This window comes from Cetorhinus maximus, chromosome 12 (genome assembly GCF_964194155.1).
Source record: "Cetorhinus maximus chromosome 12, sCetMax3.hap1.1, whole genome shotgun sequence".
In the NCBI taxonomy this organism is placed as follows: Eukaryota; Metazoa; Chordata; class Chondrichthyes; order Lamniformes; family Cetorhinidae; genus Cetorhinus; species Cetorhinus maximus.
In genome coordinates this window covers 50,159,701-50,182,513 of record NC_135890.1, presented here as the reverse complement: position 1 = coordinate 50,182,513, position 22,813 = coordinate 50,159,701, and the positions used below count along the sequence as shown (strand labels likewise).

At 42.0% G+C, this 22,813-nt stretch overlaps 1 protein-coding gene across 1 annotated transcript in view; it reads left to right on the top strand.

Annotated features, from left to right (window-relative positions):
* The window catches only part of LOC144687434 (serine/threonine-protein kinase 33-like), a 122,472-nt gene extending 100,016 nt beyond the window's left edge, over positions 1-22,456 (top strand). Inside the window, exons 6-12 of the mRNA XM_078553579.1 lie at positions 3,569-3,662; positions 3,770-3,845; positions 5,138-5,250; positions 15,531-15,616; positions 17,535-17,729; positions 21,707-21,907; positions 22,350-22,456. Of these exons, the coding sequence (XP_078409705.1) occupies positions 3,569-3,662; positions 3,770-3,845; positions 5,138-5,250; positions 15,531-15,616; positions 17,535-17,729; positions 21,707-21,880 (738 nt within the window). The 3' untranslated portion in view covers positions 21,881-21,907; positions 22,350-22,456. The remainder of the gene's footprint in view (positions 1-3,568; positions 3,663-3,769; positions 3,846-5,137; positions 5,251-15,530; positions 15,617-17,534; positions 17,730-21,706; positions 21,908-22,349) is intronic.
* Positions 22,457-22,813: the final 357 nt, after the last annotated feature.

The window sequence follows — 22,813 nt, the reverse complement described above, 5'->3', positions numbered from 1 at the left end:
ACAAGATTCAACTTGTAGAGTTTGTCTTCAGAACTCATTGATTTAAGCCCTGGTGCCTTTGTTCCCCTTCCTAGAACTCTCTGATTATGGTGAGCAAAAGTGATTTATAACAGACTTGACCCTTAGACTAACCTTCTTATTCATAGAAATCATAGAAAATTTAAAACACAGAAGAAGGCCATTCAGCCCATCATGTCAATGCTGTTTGATGCTGAGCTACTCAACCTAATCCCACCTTCCTGCACTAGTTTGGTGGCACTGCAGTTCATGGCTCTTCAAGTAGATGTCCAAGTTCTTAGACAGCACCTTCCAAGCTCGTGACCCCTACCACTTGGAAGGAAAAGGGCATATGAATGGGAACACCACCAGCTTCAGGTTTCCCTCCAAGCCACACACCATCCTGACTTGGAAATATATCACTGTTGCTTCACTGTCGCTGGGTCAAAATCCTGGAACTCCCACCCTAACAGCACTGTGGGTGTACCTACACCACATGGACTTCAGTGGTTCAACAAGGCAGCTCACCACCACCTTCTCAAGGGCAACTAGGGATGGGCAATAAATGCTGGCCCAGCCAGTGACGCCCACATCCCATGAACAACTATATTAAAAAATTACTTTTGAAATGTGGTGAGAGTTTTGCCTCTATCACCTTTTCAAGCAGTGAGTTCCAGGTCCCACCACCCTCTGGGTGAAAAAAAATCTTTCCTTATCTCCCCTCTAATTCTTCTGCCAATTACTTTAAATCTATGACCCCCTCTGCTAAGTTTAATACTTAAGTTTAATCAACCCTATCTATGTGCCACAAGATTTTATACGCTTGAATTCAGTCACCCCTCAGCCTCCTCTGTTCCAAGGAGGGGTAAAAAAAAGCCTATCCAATTCTTCCTCATAGCTAAAACTTCTAGTCCTGGCAACATCCTTATAAACCTCCTCTGCGCCCTTTCCAGTGCAATCATAGCTTTCTTGCAATGTGGTGACCAGAGCTGCACACAGTACTCAAGTTGGATGAAGTGTCATGGAAGGCGACAGGAGATAATCAAATAAGGCTAATGGAACTCGGGCCTTTATACCTAGAGGACTAGAATGCTAGGGGGTAGAAGTCATGCTTCAGTTATACAAATCACTGGTTAGATCATGCCTGAGGCAGAATTTTATGCTCCGCGATCGGGTGCATTTCCCGCTTTGTGGAGTGGTTTTTGTGGCATGACGTCGTCGGGCAGGTCAAAAAGTCCGGAACCCACCCGCGTTAGTCAAATATCAATTTAAATGCCTATTGAGGCAATTAACAACCGTTCTGACTGAAATATACAGCCAGAAGGCAATAATATGCCTTCAAGGTCAGATTCACTTCAGGTGGGAAAATATGTTTTATTCAGGGCTACCTTGTTTGGGCGGGCTTTTAAACTGCAGCTGAGAACTGACAGTTCAGAAACCTTTAGCTGCTTGGAGTGCTCATTTCACTGGGCAGAGTAGAATTTTGGATATTTTCTCTTCAGAAGGACTCTCCTCTTATTGAGAGGCGTCTTCTGAAACGTTATTTAATATTCTGTCTGTAACCTAGGAGTGAGTGGTGTCAACTCTCAGACACAGATGGGGATTGTGCTCTCAGTAGAAAACACAACCTCCAGTGAGGGGGAGAGGAGCATTAAGAGGAGGAGGAGGAGGAAGAGAAGGGCAAGAGGACTAAGGGATCAGAGGGAGACCCAGGAGACTGTGGGCCCGTAGGGTGGGGACAGAGTAGCACCAGGTCCCAATGGTCAGGAGTAGCCTCGAGAGCCTCAGCAGAGGTGCAGAAGACATCATGCAATTCAATGACCTGCAAATGACTGAGACTCAGTGAAGATGACTGAGGCTCTCAAGGGCAACTGTCACATCCTTTCGTGGGATGCTGGCTGGAGAGATTTCATCAAGCTGCCTTGGGAGCCATTTGAAGCCTGTCAACCTGAAGGTCACAGTGGTGCTGAACTTTTTCACAAGGAAATTCCAACTCCCCTCCCCAGGGTGTTAATGACGTCCAAGGATTTTATTGGGACCTCTGTCTTCACATGCTCTGCTTTAAGAAGGCAGTGATTAAGTAATGGCAAAGCCTCAAATCTAAGCTGCAGACCAGCATTGACCACAGGAGTCGCATTGTCTGTGAAAGTAAAGCTTACTACATCACTGAGCCTTTATGCCTCCAGCTCCTTTCAAATTATGTCAGAGGACACCGGCAGCATCAACCTGTCTCCAATGTGAGAATATTTCACACAAGTCTCTGATCTGTTGTTTATCAGGAGATACACCTTCTTCATTTTCCTCCTGTGCAAAACCAGTAGGGGGATGAGATGGATTCGGGAGTTCCCAAAGATCAGGCAGTATTAATGACACCCATGGTCAGCTGGTTCCTTACACCTAGTGTGATGGTGTTCAAAATCACAATGACCGTTTTCCAGGGCACATGTATTTAAAGACACTTTGTGCCTGGGTTGTTTGAAGGAGAATTTAGGATAGCATGGATTGGGGTTTCTCCTCCATAAATTTGGTAGGAATATTTTTGAAGTGTAGTTATTGTTGTAATGCAGGGAAATACAGTGGATAATTTGTGCAAACAAGATCCCACAATCAGCCTTCTATTCTGGTTACTGACACCCTCACAATCATAGTAAACTATCAGATGAACACAGGTTGAACAACACCCTTCACCAAGGAAAATAATTATCGAGCATGTTACATTCACATTGGCACAGCACTTTAGATGTCTGGATAGTTGAGGGACATATTGTAGACTTTTGCAGCTTCCAGAGAGGCCTAATCTTATCCTATGACCAAGCAAGATAATGGACAATGACCCAGAACAGATCCCCGCTGAAACATCTTTGGAGCCAAAGTCAAATGCCAGAGTCTCAAATACAAGACTCTCACTTAAGTGTCTGAGCCATCTCTTCCTCCCATATATGCACAGGGCAATGGCACATTGTCTTCTGCAACACCTCCATGATGATCCATCAATCTGCTGTGAGCTTACTCTGCATGATAAGAAAACTGCCTCAATCAAGTTTAAACAAAGTGCAACCAGAAATAAATTTTCCGATAATTGATCTTTGTAGGAAACTTCGTGGTTTGGTATCCCATGGTGTGATATGGTAGTGAGTCATTCAGAAGATCCCAGATTCATTCACTGATCTGTACTGAGTCAGCTTATGTCACCTTGTGTGTCAGTGAAAGCACGTTTAACCACAGCTTTCCTTGATGACTCTGCAAATATCAGCCAGGTATCCCAATTCTGATCATTATCCAATCACACCGTCTCCCCTTTGCTGGAAACTAATTGCATGGCAGATGTCAAATGAAGACATAATTGGGTTCAATAGCTGACTAACCTTCCACCACTAATTGTCCTGGCTCACATGAAGAATGGCCACTTGGCTGAGATATTAAAGGGGTTGGTGGTGCTTTACCCCAGGATAGGGTATTAGAGGAGCTGGTGGTGACATACTCTAGTATGAGTCTCTGCCTTTAGGAAGCAGAGGAGAACAAGCTGTTCTTGAAAGTATATTTTCACACACATTTGCTTTTATGTTCACAGGTGACAGACTTTGGCTTGTCTGTGCTGAAGGATGGTGCTGGTGTTGGCAGTGAATCAATGTTACAGGATGCATGTGGTACACCTTTATACATGGGTAAATTGCAGGCACTTTGCTCAGATTAGGTGATGAAAACTGTAATTGAAAACAAGGAGCTTTGATTCTCCACTTACATTTCTAATTCTTTTCTCATTATTTGACAGCCCCAGAGATAATCAATAACTATGACTACAGTCAGCAGTGTGATCTCTGGAGCATTGGAATCATCATGTATATCCTGTATGTACCCAACCCAATGCTTTTTGGGATTTTCTGACTGTCTTATTTCTCATGAAAATTTATGTGCAGCCTTATACATGTGCATGAGTAGAATCAATCCAGCCAATCACACTCCAGATTATGGGTTAGATGTTGTGAAGATGTTTCCACTCGTGGGCAAGTTCAAAATGAAGGCCATGATAAGATAATCATTAATAAATCCAATAAGGAATTCAAGAGAAACTTCTTTACTCGAAAGTGGTGAGAACAAGGAGCTTGCTACCATATGAAGCATTTGAAATGAATAACAGGTACAATTAAGGGAAAGCCAGATAAGTACATGAACGAGAAAGAAATACAGATCGAGTTAGATGAGGTAAGGCGGTAGGAGCCCTTGAGGTGCATAAATGCTGGCAAGGATCTGTTGGCCTGTTTCTGTGCCTTATGCAAAAATCAATGCTGTGGAAGCCAAATCAGTCTTTGTGATTTCCATTCACCACAACCGCAGTCAACGGCTTTAAATCCCTGGGCAGCTGCAGAACAAGACTTCTCACAAGCCAAAGAGGAGGCTGCATTATTTGTTTGAAAATTGCACTAGCTGGTCCATCATCAACAGCACTTCGGAGATCTGCAGTCAAGCCTGGACGGAGGTCTTGTGGCGCAGTGGGTAGTGTCCCTGCCTCTGAGCCAGAAGCTCTGGGTTTGTGTCCCACTCCTGGACTTGATGGTCAAGGAAGGTGTGTTCATAGTGTGGCCAATCATGTTGAGTATCAATTTGTAAATTGTTCCAACACATGCCAATAACAGGTGGTAAGAGCTTGAAACAGTCCTGGTCAACCATGTGATGGAAAGGAATTGGAGCTTCTACCATCACTATTCATAGCCCCAGATTACAACATGCACGTTGTATGTTGTCTCATCAACTTGAACTCCTCCAGGGGTTGGCTGGCATCAGATTGGTGCCACCAGCACGAGGTTTGATTCTGGGGTAGATTCAGGACCTGCCTCCTTGTCCTACCCATGGTGGAGTTCATGGCATTATGAGATGGACCTGCCTTCAGGCAAAGAACTCAAGAAGAAGATTATGCCATGTCTAGCTTGTGTGGTAGATTATGAGACTGCAGAGGCAGTTGATTAGTTTCCAATATTCTATTGTTAGGTGTGTCTTCTTGGAGCTAACATCTCCAAGGAAGATAGTTGATCAGGACATTCTACTCATTCATCTAAAGGGAATGTCCAAATGGTTACTGCAAACACAGTTCTGAATGAATTGAAAAGCTAAAAAAGATTCATTATTCTGTTTTGTGTTGCAGGCTATGTGGTCAAGCTCCTTTTACAGCTACAACTTCAGAAAAACTATATGAGGAAATCAAAAAAGGGGACCTAAATTTTTCTCATTCAAGTCTGAAGTCCATTAGTGAGAGTGGTAAGATCCTTAAGTACAGTAGCATTGCAAATAAACCCAATGCAACAAGACAGGTAATGAGTGATCACCCTGTCTGAATTTTTCAGCTTTTGGGTTGTTTTTGTTGAAGCATTAGCTTGATAATTTATTGGCTTTTAAAAAGTTCTGTTATGGTACATAAAAGAGTCAAAACCAGCTTCATTAATCAAAATCCTGTTCTAGGTTCACTCTCTACATTGTGACAATTGTTTAGTTGGTGTCTAGCCAGTTTGCTTGAGGGACAAGAGAAGCCACTCAGTTCAAATACAAACATGCTATGAGATTTGTTCAGAGGTATATCTGATTGGCAACGTTCTGAATTTAACGGACAGTTCTTTAAGACTGTAGTAATTATAGTTTTGAGAAACATAGGACTGTAGCTTTAAGAATAATCCTGTGCTGTAAGATCACATGATCTGTGTAAACCAATCTGTTAGCGGGGAACCTCTAGGAGATAGTCTTTCTTTAGTTATGGAGTTTGATGCACACATGTAGTTGCTGCTGCTGTCCTCTAAATAAAGTTAAATGTGTCCATCAAGAAAAGTTGTCTGGAAGTTCAACATTATGACAAAGAGGTTTTAGTTAATGGTTCAAAGGTATTTATCCGTCTACATCTCTTCAAATGTGAGTTTGAAGAGAAAACAATCTGGGACCACTAAAGACAGCTACTTGAAGAAAATAACACAAGAACATAGTAACTCACAACTCTGCGCTAAACTATTTTCTACTATACAAGAAGTTAGAAAAGCTGAAATACAAGTGCTAATATTTATGATTTGTTTATGCTATTGCGTGTTGTTTATTTACTCTTAATAAATTTCTTTGGCATTAACACCTACTTAAGGGCTAATGTTAGTGTTATATTCAACCTTGTGAAGAGAAGGAGGCAAGAGCTGGAACCTGTGGCTAAAACAATCCCAAGAGTGGTTATCTGTTCAATATACCCACTAAAACTTTCTAGATATTAAGACTAGTGAAAACATTCTCAAGGACATAGAAGCTGCAGCTCCCCTATGTGATTAATTTTGAAACAGAGAGTAAAAAGGTTAAGGATCCAAGATAATGTTACTGATTGTGAGTTATTTTAAACAATGATTGTTTTCTCACTGGAGACTGTTTCCAATAACAATGGTGTTGGGATCTGGCAGTTGCTTCTTAATTCACATTTCAATAGTGAGGCTTAGCCAAAAGCGTAAAAACCTCATTTTTCAAGATTAGATCTGTCTACCTTGGGCTCCTGATCGGATACGTCAGTGACCATGAGCAACTACTGTCAACACTGATCATTGACCTTCCTTTTACTTTAGTCTTCCCGCACCTGGCTATGTTCCACACCTCCATTCAGTGCTGAATCTTGCAACATTTCACCTCTGAAGGGATGGGCTTTAAAAGGCTTTAATACAATTCTCACCAAATCTCTTAATAAATATAGCATAATTTGAACACATCATACTGCATTATAGGAAGGTTTACTGACCTGTCTCTATGAGTGTAATCTTCTTGGTCCCACAGAGACGTTCTAGAGGCAGGATCGAGAGCAAAATGAGAAAACTGTGCTGCTGGTCAGCTTGGCGACGCAATCTCGACTCCAAGCAATCCTACTGGAAATAGAGTCAAACATCAACACTTTGGGGTCGGGGGTTACCATTGATCAGAAACCTAACCAGATCAGCCATATAAATAGTGTGGCTACAAGAGCAGGTCAGAGGCTGGGAATTCTCCAGCGAGTGACTCACCTCCTGACTCCCCAAAGCCTATCCACAACCTTCATGGCACAAGTTAGGAATGTGATGGAATACTCTCCACTTGCCTGAATGACTGCAGCTCTAACAACACTCAAGAGGCTCCACTCCTTTCAGGACAAAGCAGCCCGCTTGATTGGCAGCGCATCCACCATCTTAATCATTCATTCCCTCCATCATTGGCACATTACAGCTGTAGTGTGCAACATGTACAAGATGCAGTGCAGCAACTCGCCAAGATAGCACCTTCCAAACCTGTGACCTCTGCCACCTAGAAGGACAAGGGCAGCAGATGCATGGGAACACTCCCACCAAAGTTGCACACCACCCTAACTTGGAACTGTACTGCTGTTCCTTCAGTGTCACTGGATCAAAACCCTGGAACTTCCTTCCAAACAGCAATGTGGGTGTACCCACACCGCACGGACTGCAGCAGCTCGTGAATGCGGCTCATCACCACCTACTCAAGCATAATTCAGAATGGGCAATATATGCTGGCCTAGCCAATGATGCTCACATCCCAAGAACAAATAAAAAACCCCACCTGGCAGCAGAGGGTGGTTAATTAAGATGATTAATTGCCCACTTGGGGGAAAATTGGTGAAGACACCAAGATTCTTCCTGAGGTTGGAGACACCCCTTGCTGAGGCCAAAGTCCAGCAGGTATCTGCAGGCCATCGACACCTCCTCAAAATCCACCCCCACCCCAGAGACACATGATACAAGCAATCCTGTTAAGGATCCCATTCACAATGATGGCCTGACAACTATGGCCATTCTTTATTTTTAACTTTGCTGGACTGTTCAGAGAGCACCTCCTTTTTAAAGCACACTTGCACTGCTCTTCCTGCATCAGTGCACCCACCCCTCCTGGTCAGGCTATCGGCCTTCCACACTTTCAGGTCCTCTGATTGGACCTTCAGCCATGGGAACCCATCCACCATCCTTAAACAGAGGGTTAACACAGAAGCAGCCTGCTAATTAGCCACCTCCCATAAGATTGCACCATATGATACACCCCCAACCCGTGCGGGTTTGGGACCCAGAAATAATCCCAACCTCTGAAATTTTTCTTAGGATTTAACATTCACCCAGTGTCCTCTCCACCATATTAAAATAATCATTTAATTTCAATGGTCCTAAAGTGCTTTGGGTCACTCTGAGATCATGGAAAGGCGTTATATAAATGCACATTATTTATTTTATCATAATTTTAAAGAAACAAACTATTTCTCAGAAACTGGAAGAAAAGATACAGAGAATCTCTGGAGGACATCACTAGATGGGAACACGGATCACAGACAGGGATGGAGCTAGGACACCAGAGGGATGAATCTAAGACCTGTGTTCCCATCTAATAATGTTCCCCACAATGGAAGCCTTGCTTACCCTGTTAGGTGTAGAAATAGTAGGATCATCTACAGGAACAGTTTATATTTCCAGAGATCAGTCTGACTGGTTACTACATTATAATTTTTCTGGGGTGCTGCATTGGGCTGCATTTGAGTGCTTCAGTTGGAGTGAGGGAGTTCGCTGAAGAGAGAAGGAGGTTATCCTTTCATTTTCTACCTTTCCTCAGAAAGAAGAGTGTGGCCTTGGTAAGTAGGACTTGGCGAGTATTTCTACTGTCCTTAATATGCTCTAAACGAGAGGAAGTAAAACTAAAGGGAGTAATTTAAGGGTAAGTCATGGCAAGGGAGCTCGGTCACATGGAATGCTCCTCCTGTGTGATGTGGGAAGTCAGGGACACTTCCAATGTCCATGGTGACCATGTGTGCAGGAAGTGTCTCCAGTTGCAGCTACTTGAAATCTGCATTTCGGATCTGGAGCAGTGGCTGGAGTCACTGTGGAGCATCCGCAGTGAGATCTTTGTGGATAGCATGTACAGTGAGGTGCTCACACCACAGGGAAAGAGTGCACAGGCAGAAAGGGAATGAATGACCACCAGACAGAGTAAAGGCACTAGGCAGGTAGTGCAGAAGTCCCCTGGGCCCATGTACCTCTCTAACAGATTTTCCATTTTGGATACTGCTAGGTGGAGATGGTTTCTCAGGGGAATGCAGCAAGAGTCAAGTCAGTGGCACCATGGGTGGCTTAGGGGGTGGGGGGGCGGGGAAGGAAAAAAGAATGGGAGAGAAATAGTGATAGGGGATTCTATCATCAGGGAAACAGATAGATGTTTCTGCTGCTGCAGATGTGACACCAGGATGGTATATTGCCTCCCTGGTGCCAGGGTCAAGGATGTCACTGAGCAGCTGCAGGACATTCTGAAGGGGAAGGATGAACAGCCAAAGTCATGGTCCTTATCAGTACCCACGACATAGGTAAAAAGGGGGATGAGGTCTGCATTAAAGCAGGAAATAAATTAAAAAGCAGGACCTCAAAGGTAGTGATCTCAGGATTACTCCCAGTGCAACGTGCTAGTGAGATCAGGAATAGGAGAATAGATCGGATGAATGTGTGGCTGGAGAGATGGTGTAGGAGGGAGGGATTTAGATTCCTGAGGCATTGGGACTGATTCTGGGGAGGATGGGACCTGAACAAGCTGGACAGGTTGCACCCCAGCAGGACTGGGACCAATATCCTCGCAGGGCTACTTGCTAATACTGTGGGGGAGGGTTTAAACTGCAGAGGCAGGGGGATGGGAACCTGAGCGAGGAGACACAAGAGATGGAACCAAAGATAGAAATGAAAGACAGAAAAATAAAAAGCAAAAATGGAAGGCAGAGGAAACGGGGCTAGCAGCAAATGGGCCATGTACAAAAAATGTGTAAAAAGACAAGTCTGAAAGCACTGTATCTGAATGCACAGAGCATTGGCAATAAAGTGGACAAATTAACAGCACAAATAGACATAAACAGGTATGATATGATTGCAATTACAGAGACATGGCTGCAGGGCGACCAAGGCTGGGAACTGAGCATCCAAGGGTACTCAATATTTAGGATGGACAGGCAAAAAGGAAAAGGAGGTGGTGTGGCATTGTTAGTTAAGGATAAAATTGGTGCAATAGTGAGCTCAGAAAATCTAGATGTAGAATCAGCCTGGGTGGAGCTAAGAAGCAACAAGGGGCGGAAAACATTAGTGGGAATTGTACATAGGCCTCAAAACAGTAGTGGTAAGGTAGGGGACAGTATTAAATTATAGATGCTTGTAACAAGGGTGCTACAGTAATCATAGGTGACTTTAATCTACATGTAAGCTGGGCAAACCAAATTAGCAATAATACTGTGGTGGATGAATTCCTAGAGTGTATACGATTTGGGTTTTTAGGCCAGTACATCGAGGAACCAACTAGGGAACAAGCTATCCTAGATTTGATTTTGTGCAATGAGAAGGGTTCATTCATAATCCTGTTGTGCGATGTCCTTTAGGGAACAGTGACCATAACATGATAGAAATCTTCCTTAGTTTGGAATATAAGGTAGTCCAGTCCAAAACTAGGGTCATAAACAAAGGAAACTACAAAGGTATGAGGTGTGAGTTGACTAACATAGATTGAGGAACATCATTAAAAGGCATGATGGTGGATAGGCAATTGCTAATATTTAAGGAGTGAATATATGCATTGCAACAGTTATACATTCCTTTCTGGCACAAAAACACAACAGGAAAAGTGGCCCAACCATGGCTAACAAAAGAAATTAAGGATAGTATTAGATCCAAAGAGGAGTCATATAAAGTTGCTAGAAAAAGTAGCAAGCCTGAGGATTGGGAGCAGTTTACAATTCAGCAAAGGAGGACCAAGAGATTGATTAAGAGGGGAAAATAGAGTATGAGAGTAAGGACTATAAAGAAAAGGCTTAGTGAAGACAAATGTAGGTCTCTTACAGTCCAAAACAGGAGAATTTATAGTAGAGAACAAGGATAAGGCAGAGCAATTAAACAACTACTTTAGTTCTGTCTTCACAGAGGAAGACACAAATAACTTTCCAGAAATACTAGGAACCAAAGGTCTAGTGAGGTGAGGAATTGAATGAAATTAGTACTATTCGAAAAACAGTGCTGGAGAAATTAATGGGACTGAAAGCCAATAAATCCCCAGGGCCTGATAATTTACATCCCAGGCTATTAAAGGCGGTGGCCATGGAAATAGTGGATGTGTTGGTTGTCATCTTCCAAAATTCTGTAGATTCTTGAACAGTCCCAGCAGACTGGAGGGTAGCAAATGTAACCCCACGATTTAAAAAAGGAGGGAGGGAAATAACATCAATGGTAGGGAAATTTTTTCTTCTCCGCCGATGCTGCCAGACCTGCTGAGTTTTTCCAGGTAATTCTGTTTTTGTTTTGGATTTCCAGCATCCGCAGTAGCTTTTTGTTTTTTAGTTTTTTGTTTTTATCAATAGTAGGGAAATTGTTAGAGTCTATTATAAAGGGTGTGGTAACAGGACCCTTAGAAAATCGCAATGGGATTAAGCAAAGTCAACATGGATTTATGGAAGGGAAATCATGTTTGACAAACTTACTGGAGTTTTTTTTGAGGATGTAACTAGCAGAATAGATAAGGGATGTGGTGTATTTGGATTTTCAGAAAACTTTCGATAAAGTTCCACATAAGAGGTTAGCATGCAAAATTAAAGCACATGGGATTGGTGGTAATGTATTGGCATGGATTGAGAATTGGTTAGCAGACAGGAAACAGAGAGTAGGAATAAATGGGTCTTTTTTGGAATGAGAGATGGTGATTTGGATGAGAGGACCAAATATAATATTTTCAAATTTGCTGACAACTCAAAATTGGTGGGAATGTGAGTGGTGAGGAGGATGTTAAGAGGCTTCAAGGTGATTTAGACAAGTTGAGTGAGTGGGCAAATACATGGCAGATGCAGTATAACATGGATAAGTATGAAGTTATCCACTTTGGTAGGAAAAACAAAATGGCAGAGTATTATTTAATTGGTGATAAATTGGGAAATGTTGATGTACAAAGGGACCTGGGTGTCCTTGTATACTAGTCAGTGAAAGCAAGCATGCAGGCGCAGCAAGCAGTTAAGAAGGTGAATGGTATGTTGGCCTTCATTGCAAGAGGACTTGGGTATAGGAGCAAGGACATCTTACTGCAGCTATACAGGCCCTTGGTGAGACCACATGTGGAGTATTGTTTGCAGTTTGGTCTCCTTACCTAAGAAAGGATATACTTGACAGAGAGGGAGTGCAGCAAAGGTTCACCAGTCTGATTCCTGGGATGGCAGGATTGTTATATGAGGAGCGATTGGGCCGATTAGACCTATATTCACTGGAGTTTAGAAGAACGAGAGGATATCTCAGGGCTGGACAGACTGGATGCAGGGATGATGTTTCCTCTGGCTGGGGGGTCTAGAACAAGGAGTCACAGTCTCAGGAATTGGGGTAGGCCATTTAGGACTGAGGTGAGGAGAAACGTCTTCACTCAGAGGGTGGTGAACCTATGGAATTCTCTACCACAGAGGGCTGTGGAGGCCAAGTCTCTGAATATATTTAAGAATGAAATAGATAGATTTCTAAACTCTTAAAGGCATCAAGGAGTATGAGGAGATTGCAGGAGTATGGCATTGAGATAGGGGATAAGCCAAGATCATATTGAATGGCGGAGCAGGCTCAAAGGGCCGAATAACCTACTCCTGCTTCTATTTTGCTATGTTTCTATATTTTTATATTATGTATATTTGTGAGTTTTTGCCAAATGAACTTATAAAAAATAGCAAAGTGGAAAAGGCCTACTGGTCCATCCAGTCGGCCCTATATAATTATTTTGTCTGGTCCACCACAATATATACTTCCAATCTCAAGCAGAAGCTATAAATCTCTTAGGAGAGCCGATTAACAGATAAAAATCAAGCTCAATTATGGAAAAAAAAAATCGGAAAAGACTTCCCTGATCTCCTCAGGCAATCAAACCTAGTTCAGGAGTCTATTCTGGCTCTGATTAATGTTACACATAAGTGATCTGTATCCCAGCCAGGAACAGGTGCAGCTCTTGCCTGAAGGACTTCACAAGCCAGCAGCCTATTTCACAGGCCCAGTATACTTTGAGAAAGGAACCGTCTGACATCCAACCTAATTCTGCCTTGAGACTGAGAGCTCTGGTCCTCCCTAACCTACGCAGCTGAAACAAATTGTCCACACAGTCTCAAGTCTGGCCCCTTCAACATCTTATAAATCTTGATTGGAAAGGTGTAGACTTAATGGTTGAGTTAAGGTATAGAAACCCAGTTCTTTGAGCCTATCTTGGTAACTAATATATTAAACTGGGAATTAGTTTTGTGGCTGTCCTCTCCAAAGCCCCAATATTGCTTATGAAGTGAGGAGAGCAAAACTGGACATAGTATTCTAATTGAGGCCTAACAAGGGCAAAATAGGATTATTTGTTTTGTAGTGAACTGCCCTGTAAATATCCATTGCATGCTTCATACCTGGGATCATTTATTCTATTCATATCACTCATTTAATATATGCTTTAATTTTTTTTTTTCATTTTTATTATTGGTGGGGATCCCAAAAGATAGAGAACAGTTAAAATTCTCTTAGTTCAGATGAGCTCCTCCCTACACATCTCTCCTGAAATATTTTCCCAATACCTGATTCTTTCCAGGAAGATGAGCAAAAATTATCGAAAAAGTTCATTGTCAGCTCTCTATGGCCAAAGAATGGACTTTACAAACTTTTCTACCCTACTAAATATGTGGCTAGGTAACTAAGGTACAATATGTCTCATGTAAATACGTAGGAAAATAAACATGAGGCAAAACAACTTCAAAAGTGCTCATGGGCAAAATATTATATTGCAAATAAAGACAGAAAATGCTGGAAATACTCAGCAGATAAGGCGAAGTCTATGGAGAGAAAAACTGCATTAATGTTACAAGTGATGTCCTTTTATCAGAATATTATGTCAAAAGAGTGCACCAAAAACGTAGGATAAACCATCTTTTTGTTTTGCACAATAAATCTATGAGGAATACGTTCAAGGAACAGTTTTCGAAATTAACTGTATAACATCTTCTATTCCTTAAGCTATTGCCTTCATTTCCATTTCTTTTCATTAAAACACTCGTGTTTGTGGGAGAATAGAGTTAAGGGGTTGCAAAGTTTCTACACTGTCCCTCATATTCGTCAGCTTGGATCAGTTAGTGGCATCTCATCCAGCAGTTTGTAGGTTCAAGACCTACTCCAGGACCACAGATATAACCTAGGCTGACACTCCAGTGCAGTGTTGTCAGAAGTGTGGACATTTTGATGAGTAATAAAAGAGTGTTCCTATCTGGTGCCTGTGATACTAAAGATCCCGTGGCAATATTCGAAGAAAGCAGGATAATCTCCTGGTGCCTTAGCTCACATTTTCCTTGAACTGCCAAAAATCAGGCCAATTGGTCATTCATCTAATTTCACTTTCTGTGGGATCCTGCTATATACATTTCCAGGACAAATCAGTTTGCTTGATCGGCGGCCCATCCAACACCTTAAAGATCCACTTCTTCCACCACCATGAATCCAGATCCACAGAATGCACCTTCAGGAATTCACCAGGACTTCCCAAGCCTAAAACATCCACCATTACCATCAGTCACCACGCCAGTTTAGATATATATTACTGTTTCTCCAATGTATCTGGGTCAAAACTCTGGGACTCCCTACCAACGCTACCTCTCATTTTTCTTTGCAGCATGCAGGTGATTTATTTAAATTTTTTGCACAGCCTCACATGCGTGATAATTTTAAAAAACGACTTGCATGGGGACTTTCATGTTGCCGTGCAGCTCACATGGAATATTGCTCCCTAGCTAACATTACTGTGGGAGCACCTTCGCCACATGAACTGCAGCAGCCCAAGAAGGCAGCACACCACCCTCTCAGGGGCAACAAGGAATGGGCAATTAATGCTGGCCTTGCCAACAACATCCACACTTCAAGGATAAGTTAACAGAAGTTGACTGCTGTGTTTATCAATGTACCGATACTGATTGCAATTCAAAACAAATGTTTTGGGTCACTTTGGGAGGCCTTGATGATGTCATAGGTGCTATATAAATGCAAATTCTTTCTTTAATCAATTGCTGGCAGGCAGAATGTACCCTTGCTCAAAGGTAAAACATATCACTGAATGATTTATTCAAGAATAGACTAAGGCAGTGATTTCCTGGACTTGTTGTGGTGGGGCCCACCGCAGGCTATGTGGCAAGCCAGTCATAAGTCCATTGACTTTCGGCGGGAGCAGAAGATCCCGGCGGCGGGCGGGGCTGGAAAATCCGGCCTAACTCTCCATGCTTCTTAAGCATGCTAGATGTCAAACCCATTGACGATAAAATGTGAGTCGTTACGTGAAGGTGTACAGGCTAAGCGATGAACAGCTCCTACTGCTGGGTCTCCTGTGAGCCAATACTTTAAATAGTGATGTGATACCAACCATTTAGCTAGCAATATTTACTTATTGCAATTCTACTGCTACACATGACCGGATTTTATTAGTATGCAGGAGTGACTCATCTACCGGAATACCATACAAAACATGATACAATATTCCCATTGTATCTCTTTTAACAGCTCGCTGCGTTTTAAAAGGCCTTCTAATAGTAGATCCAGCCCACAGAATGACAGCCAGCGAATTGCTAAATCACCATTGGATAACTGTGAGTAATTATTAGTAAATCACTTTGAAATACGAGACTGACCACAGTGAGTGAACATTGCAGTTACAATTGAACCACATGCATTCAAGTGGGGTCTATTTGTTATGCTGTATTTGTTTTTGTAGGTTTTCAGCTCCATCTCGTGAGTAGACAATTTAAACTTAGATTCTCACCGTCCACACAAATACATTTAGATGCACACATACCTCTAACCATGAGGCAGTTGTGGGAATAACAGCAGTTGCATGTGGTAAATACACTTCACCGGCATGTTGTAATTGGACTATGTTGAATTCCCATGTTTAAATGGGTACTTAGGTTTTGTGGGCTGAATGTGTTTCCTATACTGTACACTGACAAACAAACCATGGGTAAGATGATCATAAATGAAGGTGTACATTTTAATTTTGACAAAAAAAATACATTGAAGTTGTACCTCTGTATGTAAAAGCCCTGAGGAATAACCTGTCGTAAAGTACCCTGGTAGAAAACTACAGGCAGAATCATCCCAGATTTGCACTAAGTGCGGTAGCAGGCGGGTAAAACCCATCAGCCGTGATGGCGGGTTATCACGGTGCATTGTCCCAAATCTGCCACATTATTTATGCATTCCCAGGAAACACACCGATTCACCTGCCACACCGTCACCTTGCCGCTTCATCACGCCAGGCACCACATTTAAAGTACAGCCGCGCTCAGTGCTTCCAGCCCAGGACTGCAGCAAAGAAGACTTGGCCCCAAAAGGCAAAAAGACTACAGCCCTCGAGCATCTTTTGGATGCCATGGAGGCCCGCAGTGATGTCCTCTACCCCCGCTTTGGCCACAGGAGGGGTAGTAACATTACCACTACGGTACTACAACTTGGCAGGTGATGGCAGTGCCAATGCTGCACAGAAGAGGTTGGCTACCCAATGCAGATAGAGGATGAATGATCTCATCTGTGCAGTCAGGGTATGGCAACTATCTCATCACTCTAAACTCACACACTCAAGCCCATCACACATTCACTGGCACCTCACTCACTGTGAGCTCAAGGGACACCACCCCCCATTCTCACACACATACTCTCACATGTCCATCTGGCTTCATCTCCTCTGGAGACTGCCTCCTCAGCCCTCACCATCTTGAGGCTACTTGCACAAATCAACATGTGCTCCCACACACACCATGGGATGCCCTCCTTCCCCAGTACAGCCCTCGTCCTGCAACCTCTTCCCTTGCCTGACGCCATTTCTTGCCCTTCCCCAAGCAAGCCTTAGCCCTACAGCCATTGAAAAGCCACTGACATATGGCTAATTTGGTAGGTAGAGACCTGCCTGTGAGGCCTCCTAAAAGTGATGTGGTGTTGTCTGTGAAGCCTGGCGCTGATGACTGTGAGTGCTGACTGAAGCAAGGTAGGCAAACAAACCTTGAAGTCCTGAGCAAAGTGCAGCCCGCCAAGTGCACGTCACATATGTGCTGTTGTGAAACACGTCAGCGTGTTTTCCCGTTGTCGTGAAACCAATTAAGCCATATTGTCCGCTCACACCACCGAACATGTCCAACACCGGAGGGCATGGAAAATCCCAGCCTACATTGTTATTTTAACAAAATCATTCAAAAAACAGCTTTTTCCACATTCATCCAAAAGCATTTATAGTGTAATAAATACTCAAAAAGCTGCTTAGACTAAGAGCTAAAGTACTGTATGAAATAATTTCAAAGAACTGTTTTACCTAACGCAGCTGCCTGAGTTTGCCAGTTTTTTGAAATTTGTAGAGAGTCAAATCCAGCTTTACAAGCAATGCTTATACAAGATGGGTGCTAGTTGGAGACTTGCAAAGAGTCACTCATCATCTTTGATCTGTGCCTGCTCCCACTGACAGTACTGCCATATTAAAGAGAACTTAGCTTAGAGTTTAATTTTGTGCACTTTCAGGGAGATGCCAGTAAGAAACAACGGCCTAAAAATGTGTTGGAAATGATGAAACAATGGAAACTAGACATCATTAGTGACAATGAGGAGGAACTAGTAAAAGAGAATGGGGTGAGTGAGGATAACAACCTGGCCCATTCTGAAACAGACACGAAGACAGACTTCAACTCCAACAAAGTACTTCCACCCACTGCAAAGGTATTTATTTTTAAACACCTTTAAATAATCACTTACATTTGCATAGTCCTGCATCCATTCTCATGCCTTAAAGCCCGTCACAAAATGAACTAATTGGAAGTGTAGAGACAGACAAAGCAGGGTTTTCTGCGCCCAGGAAGACTTCAAAAACAGTAGCGAGGTGAATGACTAGATATGGTGATTCTAGAGTTGAGAGGTTTGGATAAGAGGAGAGATTTGAGAAAATGGGAATTCCCTCATCAGAACCAAGAACACTTGAAGGGGATCTGTTCAAAATTATCAGGAATTTTGATAAGGTAAATAAGGAAAAGCTATTCCCATTGACTGTAAATGGAGGGCATAACTTTACCATAAGAATAAAAAGGGGGTAATTTTAACGCTTGTCGCTTTGCAAAAAATGGGTGATAGCAAATCAGAAGTCTGGCTTGCAAATTTCCATTGAAACCAATTGGATGAAAGAAAGACTTGTATTTATATAGTCTTTCATGGCCCCAAGATGTCCCAAAGTGCTTTTGATGTGCAGTTAATGCAATGTAGAAACATGGCAGCCATTTGTTCTTTTGGGAAATCTGCAGTTCCCCCTCCCAGTGTCCAGTCTCTCTGGGGTCCTGGCTTCAACTGAACTTAAAACTGCTGTTTCTTTAGTTCTGTGTGTATGTCTGTGGGAAGAATCTGCTAATCTGCCCTCCCTGTTGCCAGGCAACAGCGCTATTCTTTCTGCTCCTGAGTGTTTACTTTTATTTTATAGGCGTCGTAAACTTATTAAAAATGCAAGCAGCCTTTTAAAGTGAAACTAAAGCTCCATTTGACCTTTCCTAACACACAGATACAAAAATACAAATCAAACTTAAACTTTAAAACTAAAACTCATTCCTAATGCCCACAAATACCAATATAATGTTTTGATCTTTGATTACATACAGATTAACCCAGGAAAGAGATTGTTTCTGCAGATGCACGTGGTACTCAGTGTCTTTGTTAAATAAATGCAAAAAATACAGCATACCCCATTCTTGCACTCTGCATGTTGAATTTAATTGCAATAGTCCATTAAATGGCCGGTTATAAGTGGATTAATATTAGGATTAAAACTGATACCTTCTGCAGTCAAGTACAAGAAGAAAGTATAACTGCGATGTGTCTATTAAGCGTGAGCCTTCATTTAAGCTGTTCCCTCGAGCGATAATTCTTTTGTGAAGTGCTGCCACCTCATGGGTGTAATTATGTCCCCGTTGAGAGTCCCCAATTGTTTCACTGCATTACAGAACCAAAATACGGCAGATACTGGAAATTGGAAAGATAAAAAAAAAACAGAAAATGCTGGAAACACCCAGCAAGTTGGGTATCTGACCAGTTCGGATGAAAGGTCATCAACATGAAATGTTAACTCTTTCTCTCCCCAAGGCTACCTCCAGACCTGCTGAATATTTCCACCATTTTCATGTTCTTGTTTCACTGTATTTCCCTGTTGCCAGGGTTCAATGTGGGCTGGTATCTTCCCATGTGACATACAAGTGGGCACAGATCATATTGCCAGCCTTTGAGATAGTTTCCCATAGCAGGGCCTGGCACATTTATTACCGATGCAATGGACCAATCGATCTCTTTCTACGCTGTTTGATTTGAAGATTCCTGCTGTTGGGCAGAATTGCATCTTCCGTTTGATGGTGTAAAATCAATTAAAAAGATTTTCCTGCTGTTTATTTCAGATTTACCTGAAATAGAGACACACAAAAAAAGATTTGCGATGATTTGAGCAGTTCTTTCAGCCCCTCACAATCAAATTAGTCTCATTCATAGGCTACAAACAAAATCTAACCGTGAGGATCCGCCCTCAGTATTTTAGTAACTAGTGATCAGGAATGAGCAGCTGGAAGTGATGGCCTTTGCTGTGCTTCGACTTAAACAAATTTCAGTTGAAATACATCCCATTTCATTATCTCGAACTGTGTGTTAAGCTTTTTTTTGCTTGCTCTACTTGCTGTGATGTGTTCTATTTGTTGAGAGATATTGCAAGGGGATGAAAGGTTATCAGGGGTAGGCAGGAATGTTGAGTTGAGGTTACAATCAGATCAGCTGTGGTCTTATTAAATAGTGAATAATTGTATGTTTGTATGTTTGCAGCCTTGGTGTCATATTTCATTACAGGAATGGCTTAGCTTGACTTTTATTTATTTCAACTGAGTTTTTAAAAACTTTGGTTCTTCTGTCAGATATGCCAGTAGCGTCAGCTCAATTGTGTGAGAACAGCCAAGACCAGTTCCATCAGTAAACTAAATCTTGACCGATAATTCACATAAAACGAGAATGTGAAAGAGGGTGATAATTAGCACAAAAAACCAATAATTAGTATAAAGAAGCCAATTATAAATTCACACAAAGGCAGACGTATAGATTTAAATATGCTTGATCACTATTATTTCATATCAATAGGTACTAATGTAACCAGGTAACTTTGGTGTTAAAGATTAGTTTGGCTTTTGCTGGAAGAGATTGTGAGGGCCGAGAATTGGAGAAAAGAAGGCTGAGAGGAGACTTGATAGAGGTATTCAAGATCCTGAGGGGTACGGACAGGGTAAATAGTGAGAAACTGTTCCCACTCGAGAGAGCATCAAGAACTAGAGGGCACAAATTCAGAATAATTGGCAAAAGGAGTAATAGTTTTGTGAATTCACGGAGATGGAATCAGCTGGCGGGTTGGCCTTCAGCTATTCATAGACTTACCTGAATGATGCCTTAGTATTTTCCAGGGGAAGAGGCAACTTATGGAAACAACTGTGAATAAATTCATGGAGACAATAAGAATTTTCCTTCCACAGTTTTTTTTAAAATTTCTTTTTGAATGTTAAAATTGTTGCTGCGACTTCAAAATTCAGATGGGTACGAATTTATAGTTTGTCACCAATATTCAAGCTAATTATTGCATACTGGTATAAGCAAAGATCAAAATTAGGGTGGAGTCTATGCTTTTGTTTCTTTTTAATTCCAATTTGTTCTGTGTGCGGGAGCAACAATTTAAATTAAAATTTAACGCCTGTTATTTCTCTGCAAATGACCAGTGTGTAAATATAACTTTTGGGATGCCTTCCTGCAAAGAGCATTATCGTAAGATTCAGAAGTTAATTTCTTTATTTCCATATCTATAGCCCGTGATGCTCCCCAAAGTGCCAGTTTCTAAATGGGGTTGTAGCCTAGAGGTTATGCTAGTTCGCAGTATCACAGTATCTTTACAGTGTAGGAGGCCATTGAGTCTGCAGTGGCTCTCTGAAAAAGCATTCCATTTAGTCCCACTGCCCTGCCTTATCCCCATAACCTCGCACATTCTCTCTTTTCAGGCAGCAATCCAATTCCCTTTTGAATACCTCGATCGAACCTGCCTCCACCACCCTCTCAGGAAGTTTGTTCCAGATTCCAATCGCCCTCTGGGTGAAACCATTTTTCCTCACATCACTATTACTCCTTTTGCCAATTATTCTGAGTCTGTGCCCTCTAGTTCTCGATGCTCTCTCGAGTGGGAACAATTTCTCACTATTTACCCTGTCCGTACCCCTCAGGATCTTGAATACCTCTATCAAGTCTCCTCTCAGCTTTCTTTTCTCCAAGGAAAACAGTTCTAGCCTCTCCAATCAATCCTCATAGCTACAGCTCTTCATCCCTTTTGATTCGCAGGTTAGAGGTCTCGAGTTCAAATTCAATAAACTTGGTGGGTTGGAAACAGGGAATGATTATTGACAAAGCTGCCAAACTGTTGCATAAAAAATCCAAGAGGTTCAGTAATATCCCTGAGGAAGGGAAACTGGCAGACTTACTTGATCAGGCCTTCTCACGACTGCAGGCCTAGCTGATGTAGTTGACTCTTAATGCCCTCAAAGCAGAAACTACACTTCAGTAGTGTGGGTTAATTCCTTTTTTAAAAAGGTAGAAGATATTTAAGAACTTGGCCAGGAAACGTCTACAAAGGTTGTGTGTGTTTTCAGCCAACAGGTTCAAGAAAGAAGCGCCATTCAATTGACGTTTCGCCATTACCGACCACTTTTGGATCAAGGCAACGTCCAGGTTACAATAAAAAGGGGCGAAGAAAGTCGGAATCTGCAGTGACCGCAAAACTATTTAACAAAGTGACCACTCACCCTTCTCTGCTCAAAAGATAACACCTCACCGAGGAGGCCCATCATCAGGTACTCCAGGGAACAGCAGGTGTTAAAACCATAGCACAAGACAGGATTTTGTAGCAACATTTCAGCACTAAAGTATTTCACAGCACAATGTTTAAATTACTCAACTGGAGTGCTATTCTTCAAAAGTTCAGCATCCTCCTCCAGATAAGGTGTTGCCCTCCTTAATTCATAACAGGAGGGGGAAAAGACACACACCTGGCTCCTGTACCTTGTTTCACTCAGGTGATAATACTCACTCTGGGCTGCATCTTTATTTCTTTTACTCCTACGAGTGGTGGCAGAATTAGAATTTGCTACTTAACACATTTCCCACTGTTTGAAAAATATCCAAATTTTTAACCATAAGGCCAAAAAGCATAAAACACCAGGTACTGGAAATCTAAAATGGTTTTTAAAAGGATCAATATCTAAAACATTACCCCCTTCTCTCCTCTCTCAACAGATGCTGACATACCAGCTGAATCTCTCCAGCCTGTCTTTCAAATCTTCCTCGGATGACCTAATCGAGAGGAAGGCCTTTTAAGATTTATTCAGCTTTTCACATTCTGCTACGTAGTTTCAGTCTCTAATTCTCATTGTTTTTTTTTTCCCTTTCTGGCATCATCTCCAGTAGATGTAATTGGTTGAAACCCTATTGATCTCCCCAGCTGCCAGCTCACAACAAGCTCTTTAAAATCTGCAACTTTTTCAAGTGCGAAGCCTGCTTCTGACTCAGCATGAGGCCAGCACGCAACCAAAGGAATAATTATTCTTTATAATGACTTGTCTTCTTATTTTGGAAAGCAACTGTTCAATGGAAGAATGTTTTATTTACCGTTAATCTTATTTGGCATTCAAATTCCTGTCACACTTAAGCATTTGACATCCTGAAAATATGTTTCAATTAGATGAATAAAATGGTAATTT